Source organism: Halichondria panicea, chromosome 4 (assembly GCF_963675165.1).
Source record: "Halichondria panicea chromosome 4, odHalPani1.1, whole genome shotgun sequence".
Taxonomy (NCBI): Eukaryota; Metazoa; Porifera; class Demospongiae; order Suberitida; family Halichondriidae; genus Halichondria; species Halichondria panicea.
Genome location: NC_087380.1, coordinates 2,424,145 through 2,433,053, shown reverse-complemented (window position 1 = coordinate 2,433,053; position 8,909 = coordinate 2,424,145). Strand labels below are relative to the sequence as shown.

General features: G+C 42.0%; 2 protein-coding genes across 3 annotated transcripts; both read left to right on the top strand.

Moving 5' to 3' along the window:
* Positions 1-2: 2 nt before the first annotated feature.
* On the top strand, positions 3-8,734 carry LOC135335116 (putative cystathionine gamma-lyase 2). Of its 2 annotated transcripts, XM_064530542.1 has the most exons (12): positions 4-264; positions 674-758; positions 2,621-2,716; positions 2,778-2,887; positions 2,990-3,073; positions 3,290-3,395; positions 6,400-6,477; positions 6,789-7,054; positions 7,340-7,392; positions 7,461-7,527; positions 7,775-7,840; positions 7,895-8,045. In XM_064530542.1, the coding sequence occupies exons 1-12, from the start codon at positions 133-135 to the stop codon at positions 7,904-7,906; spliced, it is 1,155 nt and encodes a 384-aa protein (XP_064386612.1). In that variant the 5' UTR covers positions 4-132; the 3' UTR covers positions 7,907-8,045. The 2 variants fall into 2 exon arrangements, with proteins under 2 accessions (XP_064386613.1, XP_064386612.1); XM_064530543.1 differs by lacking the exons at positions 7,775-7,840; positions 7,895-8,045 and adding an exon at positions 8,687-8,734 and having other exon boundaries at positions 3-264.
* Positions 3,402-6,227, top strand: LOC135335099 (uncharacterized). Its single transcript, XM_064530517.1, has 3 exons — positions 3,402-3,941; positions 4,099-5,198; positions 5,352-6,227. The coding sequence occupies exons 1-3, from the start codon at positions 3,928-3,930 to the stop codon at positions 6,107-6,109; spliced, it is 1,872 nt and encodes a 623-aa protein (XP_064386587.1). The 5' UTR covers positions 3,402-3,927; the 3' UTR covers positions 6,110-6,227.
* Positions 8,735-8,909: the final 175 nt, after the last annotated feature.

The following is an 8,909-nucleotide window of genomic DNA, read 5'->3' as shown; positions in this document are numbered from 1 at the left end:
ACAAGTGGGGGCGTGTCAGGGGTTTGCCACCATTGATGCATGTGGTATACAACAAAGACTTTCACTTGACTTCCATAAAGCCTAGGATATCCTTCTATCGAGCCTAAAACGCTTCTTTCAAGACAGAACAAGATGTCTACTTACCCTCACTTTGGTACTGATGCTATACACGCTGGCCAGGATCCAGACCAATGGAGCTCCAAGGCTGTGGTACCCCCTATCGTCATGTCCTCAACCTACAAGCAAAGAATACCTGGACAGCCAGTGAGACTCTAATACTAGCAAGTATTTAAAAACATACCTCCTAAAATACTTGCTAATAAATCCATGAAGCCGTATGCTTTGCATTGATAGATGTAGGCTACATGTATTAGAGCGGACCATACAGAGTATTTCAGGTAGGTTGAGGGAATGCTGTAGAGTGTAAAGTTATACTCATGCATAAAGTTATAATTAAATTACTGTTGTATTGCGCTGTACATAGGCCAATAGTAATTTAATGCGTGAGTCGTATGAGTAACTTTACGCTCTCAGCATTCTCTCAACCTACCTGAAAACCAGGGCATGGCACTGGATGTTGGTCTTAGTAGGTGTGTCCAGGAAGGGGTTAGAGTTAGTATTTAGGGCGTTTTTCCATATCCGATTTTTTTTAATAACAGTGTCTTGTTTACAGGATCCATACGAGTACTCGAGGAGTGCCAACCCAACTAGAGGAGTGTTTGAGAGGTGCATTGCAGCTCTAGAGGGAGCAAAACACGGTATTATATATGAACTGTTTTAATGGGTGACCTCTCACTTGTATAGCAGAAGAAACTGCCAGGAGTGCATGATACATGTACAGTGCAACAACCAAAGAGAGTAGATTTTTTTTTATATTATTTTTTTTCACATTTTGTGGCATATCTTCTGAAGTAAAAGTGATATGATCTATTTGAGTGCAGGTACTGAAAGTTCAATTATTGGCGCTTCCATTGGACCACCACCTGTTACATCATATGACATCATCACTATGAAATGGCTGTCTGAAGATGTGTACCTCCGAAAATATGTTAGGAATAGAAATAGCTTATTTGTTTGAGTTAAGATCTGAAATTTATTGTGTATGTACCTGACTATATTGCTCATCTTTTGAGCTTCAACGGAAGTCTGGGCTGCTAGTAAGTTCTGAGAAATACTGAATTTTGTTGTTTTTTGGTGGCAAATATGTTAGGAATACAACTTTCGATTTTATGCTAGTTAAGGTCTGATTTTTGAGGAGCATGTACTACAATAGCATAGAATTCATCTGTACTAACTTACAGGAGCTAGACAAGTCTCATCTTTGCTAGAGCGGCCCTTCTTGTCAAAAATGGTGATTTTGGTCCGTTTTGCTACTTTTGCTGACGTATGCAATGATATTCATTGATTTGTGACATCACAAATCATCCTGTTGTTATTTGCTACATTCAAAGGTCATGTGATGTCTACCTGCAAATACACAGTTGGTGTTGGTCATTTTGTGTCACAGGGGCGTGGTAATTGAGCTTACTACGTAGCCAAATCGCCCCAAAAGTCATAAAAAGCACTGTTTTTGACAAGATGGGCCGCTCTAGCAAAGAAGAGGCTAGCCTAACTCCTGTAAGTTAGTACAGATGAAAAGTACACTATTGTAGTACATGCTGCTCAAAAATCAGACCTTAACTAATATAAAATCGAAAGTTGTATTCCTAACATATTTGCCACCAAAAAACAACAAAATGCAGTATTTCTCAGAACTTACTAGTAGCCCAGACTTCCGTTGAAGCTCAAAAGATGAGCAATATACTCAGGTACATGCACAACAAATTTCAGATCTTAACTCAAACAAATAAGCTACTTCTATTCCTAACATATTTTCGGAAGTACACATCTTCAGACAGCCATTTTATACTGATGATGTCATATGATGTAACAGGTGGTGGTCCAATGGAAGCGCCAATAGTTGAACTTTCAGTACCTGCACTCAAATAGATCATATCACTTTTACTTTAGAAGATATGCCACAAAATGTAAAAAATGTGTACCAAAAAAAAAAATCTACTCTCTTTGGTTGTTGCACTGTAGTACCCACATTTTGCCCTCATAACCTTACTATGGCTGCAGCTCCAGGAAAGGGAAATCAGCATTGTAGTGCCATACCCACATCCACCCAGGGACATAGGCAGGAATTTGAGGAAGGGGGGGCTGAGCTGTTAGGCTTCGCGCCAGAAACTACTTGGCGCGGAGCGCCGAAATTTTTCATTGACCGGAAGCCACACCCCCTAATTAATGACTCATTGCGCATGTGCAAGAAATAGCCACACCTTGCTAAAGCTAGCTAGCCGTAGCTAGCTAGCTTAGTTGCACTAAAGAATCAAAGTTACTAGTATAGTATAGCTAGCTCTTGGACATGCTGTTTGTCTGCCACTAATCTATATCAGTAATTCCCAGGCTGAAGACTCATCAGAGAAGGTGGGGCTCTTAGTGTAGTTTTTGCAGAGAAAGGGGGGGCTCCAGCCCCCAAAGCCCTCCCCCTCCCTACGCCCCTGCCACCCTTAGTCCATTTGGGTCTGGTTTGAGACTGCATCCACCTACTCCCCCCCCCCCCCCTCCACACACACAGGCATTGCCGCAGGCTCTGGATTGGGTGCTACCACTCTCCTATGCCAGCTGCTGAAATCCGGAGATCATGTGATTGCAATGGACGACTGTTATGGAGGTATGAATACAACTATATACAGCCATGAATATACTTCAACTTGCATATTTTTTTGCTACAGGTACCTATCGTTTCTTCACTGCGATAATGTCCAAGTATGGTATAGAGTGTGACTTTATTGACCTCACTGACATCTCACTGATGGAGAAAACCATCAAGCCCAACACAAAGGTAACTATTACGTATAATTATACCTGCTTAGTAATGACTCCATCCAGTGCCAGGGTCCAGGGTTCGGATTAATATCTCTAATTCGCTTTCCCCGTATTGCAGATGATTTGGGCCGAGTCTCTGACCAACCCCACTCTCAAGTACACTGACATTGAGGCCGTCGTGAAACTCTCAAAGAAAAACAAAGTGAGCCCCTTCCCCTCCCCACTATAATTCAGGCTATTTTTAGAGGTTGTGTATTTAATTTAATTTAGGTGTTGTTTTGTCTAGAAGATAGGTGACGAGACAATGAGTAGGCTTGTATATAATTATACATGTAGAGGGCCACATGAATTCTATAGCTTGATTGCAAGAGCGCTGCGTTGATTTTGTGCTTATTATTGACCCCCCCCCTACCCCCAGGACTGTATTGTGGTGGTGGACAACACGTTCATGACCCCCTACTTCCTGCGGCCGCTGGAGCTCGGGGCAACCATCGTCTACCACTCCGTCACTAAGTACCTCAACGGTGAGAAAACTCAGTAATTATGAGGATGGGGAAACCCCTAGTAATTAGTAATTATGAGGGGTGAGGAAACCTAGTAATTAGGTGGGATACGGTAATGTTGTGGAGTGTTTGTCATTACTTTATACCTCGGTCTACTATTGCACCTCAACAATTACATGTTGTGCACGGGAACAGGTACATGTATAATATGTCTCGATGTAAAACAAATAGCTTCTTGCAGGCATTCGTATCAGGACTTGCACACCTCAATATTCACCCCTTCAATTTAAGTGGTACATGTAGTAATCTATCGCTTATGCGTCATTGCTGTTGCTAAACGAAGTTGGTAATCTACATGTATGATCTGATAAGGCATCACACAGGAAATTACGTCATCAACATTTCTATTGCTGCCAATTAGCTCAAAGCTATCATTATAATTACAGCTAGCTACTTGAATTACCTGTACATGTACATATCTTGTACATACTTATTATAAGTTATCAGATCTGCCACCTGCTAGCTATTCAGCCAAAAACACTGAACTTACAGGATGAGCCAAACCAGGTGAGACAACTGTGTATAGCTGGCTATCTATCTATCCTACATGTATCTACTGAGCATGAGAGTGATGTGTGAAATTATTGCCAATTTGCTAGATAGCTTGAGTACGCATATAGCAATTTCTGTAGCTTAACACCATTGCCTTTCTTTAACCTTGCAGCAGCAATGATTCTAAGAAGGCAACCACCAAGGACACATCACCAGCCGCTAGCTCCAAGGCTCTCCCAGTCATCACTGAAGAAGAAGTTGGACGAATCATTGACCTAGGTCTTGGCCGTGGTGTGGATGCTACTGATGCTTCTCCTTGGCTCCACAAGTCTTCGTTTCAAGTCAGGAGAATCCACATTGATAATATCATTGGAACAGAAGAAGGTGGATCGATGCAGAGCTATGAACGAGAGGTGTCCAGTGTTACTACACAACAGACCAACTTGAAAGCCTCCGTGGCAATACCCCAGGCTCCGGTTAATCTAGGCCTCGAGGGAGAGCAATCGAGAAGTGTTTCAACAACACGAAAAGCCATTGGAAAGAGAGTGATGAACAGGACTATATCTTTTTCTTCACAATTTGATGACCTCCCACAGTCAAGCAGCAAGAGTGTCAAAACTATAGATGCTCAGAAAGAAACCGTTGTTCCTAAAGTTGTCTATGCCACAGCCACTGAAGTTGAACAAAAGGAACTAGATCGACAACACGTATTCAATTTTGAGGAAAGGCTCTCGAAATGGATCCTGGAGCGAATAATACATCGCTATGAATTGGCAAAGAAGATTGAAGACAGAACAGTACCCCCGGAGATTTCGCTGGTCAAAGGAGTCAACCCTTGCGACGATTTGTCAAATTACATCAACGCAGTCGATAAAGAGGGAGCTAAGCAGATTGTCAGCGATTGTGCAGATTTCGTTCGTCATTTCCGCATCACCCATTACGTCAATTCCATCAGTCTTGGGGCATCTCAGTACAGACTCTTCAGCGAGACCGAGTATTACAGCAAAATTGGGGCCAAGGGAACATTTGGCTTCGAAAGTCTTGCAAATCTAGTCATCTCCCAATCATTTTCCAAGAAAACGACGAACAAGGCTTCAGATTTACGACAAATTGGGAGGATCGTGAACGAGAAAGTTTCTAGGGGTACCTATGATGAGGCGGTGATCGGGATTGGGATACTGCCGATACATCAGCTCGTGCAGTTGAGGTTCCTTCATTTGGCAATGAGAAAAGCTCTTCTGGACTACATTGAAGTGCAAGGAGACACAAGTTGTAAGTACATGTACGCACAGTGTAGCTGAGTGATGCATGTGTTTGTGGTGCTAAATGTTGTGTAACAATGGCTTTGGGTACTTGCGTGGTTAGTTTTGTATGGTAATTCATAATACCACCTTTTAATACAGTCATGTGTTGTGCATTCTGTAGCTGGTCCATTCCTCATTGCTGTGGGAGACATCTACTGGAAGGTAAACAAAAGAAATGGATTCGCCGTCGAAGGAACCACAGAAGTATCCCAAGCCTCGTTGTTTTTCATCATCCCAACGGACAATGGGGACCACCCGTACGAGTTTTTGATTGGTTGGCACGGTGACGGACATCGAGGACTGCAACGTGGTATTCCCACACTCTCTCAAGACAGACCCCACACACCAGCAATGTTTCGATACCTCGATGCTCATGTGAGTATTTTGGGGCGAAACAGTGGACCTCTGTACATGAGGAATGATATTCATGAGCATAATGCACGGTTCTCACTTCACAGTCGATTGTTCAAGAAACACACGGCTCCAGTTGATCTTCGAGAGTGGGTGTTGGGAAATGACCAGTTCTTCATCAACTGTTCACGAAGGAGTGGTCGTATCGATGGATTCTTGGCAACCAAGAGGGTAACACAGAGAGGTGCTGCACAAGCCGAGTATACGTCAGCGTGTGTGCCGTCTATCAAGTATCACAACGAGGTGGACGCTTTTATGCTTTTCAGTTTGATCTCTCCGAGAGTTAAAGAAAGTCTTTTGTCGCCCGCCAAAATTGTTACCCCAGAGCAAGATCTTAACGAGGAATTCGATTCGTTTATCGGAGACAGTTCATTGGCAAAGTTTAGTTTCAAGGACAAACCGCTACCTGGGAAAAGAGGAGCCAGTTTAGGAATGGAAATGACACCATTAGCACCACAAGACCAATAGACTATTAGCATAAATCTCACTAACTGCGTGACTGGACACATGTTGTATTTGTATGTTTGACCCTTGCTCCTTTTTATCTTCTGACAACTAAAAGTGAAATTTTATCACTCTATACAAACACAGTGACTGCAGTACGTGTGTTAATTTACTAGCTGTTAAGGTTTCAATTGTGCCTTTCATGCGCAAGCGAGGTATATGGTAGTGTGTCTGTGTGTGTATGTGTCTGTCTGTTTGTATACGGTCGTACTGAATATAGTTGATGTTTCATAACTGTGCATACATACACACAGGACACAGTGATGTCATGATGGGTGCCGTCTGTACCAACGATGATGAGTTGGGCTCTAAGCTGAGATACTTCGCAAATGGTATATATGCATGTCATTGTTCAGTTAAACTTTTGAGCCAATCTAAAGGTAGCTAGAGAGGTTGAAGTACTCTAAAGGTATAGAGGTTAAAGTACTTGGAGCCAGTTTAAAGTAGTTCAAACCAGTTGAAATGTAAGCTGCTCTAAAATTTTGAATGGGTTATAGGAAGTTGAATAGGGCACATGGTTAATCGCTTAAAAATACCACCTACTATTTATTAGTGTACCATTCCATAATAAGTACAATGTTTATTGTTTTTATTAAGAATCTGTTCAATTACACATTTGTCATTCTGTGTTCCGTCCTTATAGCCTGTGGTACTGTGCCCAGTCCATTTGACTGTTTCCTTGCCAACCGTGGCATGAAGACACTCCATGTGCGTATGAGGGAACATCAAAAGAATGCCACAGCTGTCGCCCAGTTTCTGGAGACCTCTCCATATGTGGAGAAGGTCATATACCCCGGTCTCCCCTCACACCCACAGCACGAGCTGATGAAGAAGCAAGCCAAAGGATTCAGTGGCATGGTCACCTTCTACATCAAGGGAAATCTTCAGAAGTTCTTTGATGCTGTCAAGGTGTGTACATGCATGTACATGGCAAATAGCTTCTCTCTATATACGTTATGGTGTTTTGACTGAAACTTAGCTACCTGTAATTCAGTATAACTACCTTTGAGGGCCAATAACTTAAGTTAGGAATGTCCTATTTTCAAAACCAAATTATGTTTTTACTAAAAAAAGACATTTATATTAATTATCCATTGTGGTTATTGCATGCTTAATTATTGTCATCGTATTGTTCGGCTTCATGAATATATTGTTGCAGCAATCTGTGTAATTGTGTACTATATATACATGTAGGTGTTCACGCTAGCTGAGAGTCTCGGAGGATTTGAGAGCTTGGTGGAGCACCCGTAAGTTCTGATAGCATTTGATAACAGCACTGTTCGTTTATACTCGACACTTTACTGCAATGTTCCAGATGGAGTATGACGCACGCGTCCATTCCCAAGGAGAAGAGAGAGGCCATTGGAGTGCTGGACACTTTGGTCAGTCAAAATTAATAGCAACTGATTCAAACACACCCACACACACACATACATAGTGTACGCACACACACCACACACCACACACACACACACACACACACACACACACACAGCCTCACCCATACACACACCTTTTCTAACTCCCTCACACACACATAGTCTTTCGTACACACACAACCACCCACCCACCCACACACCACACCACACACACACACACACATTTTTTCTAACCCCCTCACACACACAGGTCCGTGTCTCTGTTGGATTAGAAGAGACTGAAGATCTTGTTGCAGACTTGGAACAAGCACTAAAGGTATTGTTCGTAAAACCTATAATTTAATTTAAATTATTTTTTTCTCCTCTGCAGGCAAGCCAATAGTCTGCTTGAAGCAAGCTCGTCAAAAAGACTTTACTGTAGCTAGAACTCGATTAACTGACTTTAAGTCAGATTGCTTTTGGTGTGCTATTTATTGCTGCTTGCATTGAAGATGTTATAATAATTATATTCTTATGAAAAATTGATGACAGCAATTCGTTATTAAATTTCCGATTTAGGTACATGTATTAGCTACATTATAATTTATACACAGCACATTAATTGTTGCGGCAGCCATACATTAATTGTCAAAACTAATTAGATGAGCTCATGCATGCATGTATCAACACCTATTATAATTATGTAAGTACTAATTTAGTGCAAAAGTTGAGTCCAAGAACCCAATTGACCTGTAATATTATACTTTGACCAGTTCAAGAACCCAATTGGCCAACTTTGACCAGTACATTTCTAACATGAACCTTCTAGATAGACACATGCATGCATACATGCCTCCATTCCCAAAGAGACCGGGAGGCCTTTGGAGTGCTCTACAGTCAGTACTCCACTAAATGGTGCATGCTCAATATATAGCCTCGATTCCAGGCCACAAGAAAAGGAGAGAGGCTTTCCAGGCCTAGAGTTGGTCAACTGCTGATTCAAGGATTGCATGTACACACTCACACATGCATGAATATAGCCTCACACACACCCACCGGTGACCCACACTCACACACACACACACACACACACACAAATGATACACACAGTGACACACAGCCTCCGACCCACATGCACACATTCAAACATTTGTAACGCCCCACTACACATGCACACACACAGGTCCGTGTCTCTGTTGGATTAGAAGATACTTAAGATCTCGTTGCAGACTTGGAACAAGCACTAAGGGTATTTAATTTTGCTACCTTTACCATTTTTTTCCCCTCTGAAGGCAAGAGATTAATGACAGCAACTTGATTTAGGTAGCACGTCTACACAGTACATTGTGCAGCTACTGTATGTCAAAACTAAGATGAGCTCATTGTGGTATATGTATAATTATAAA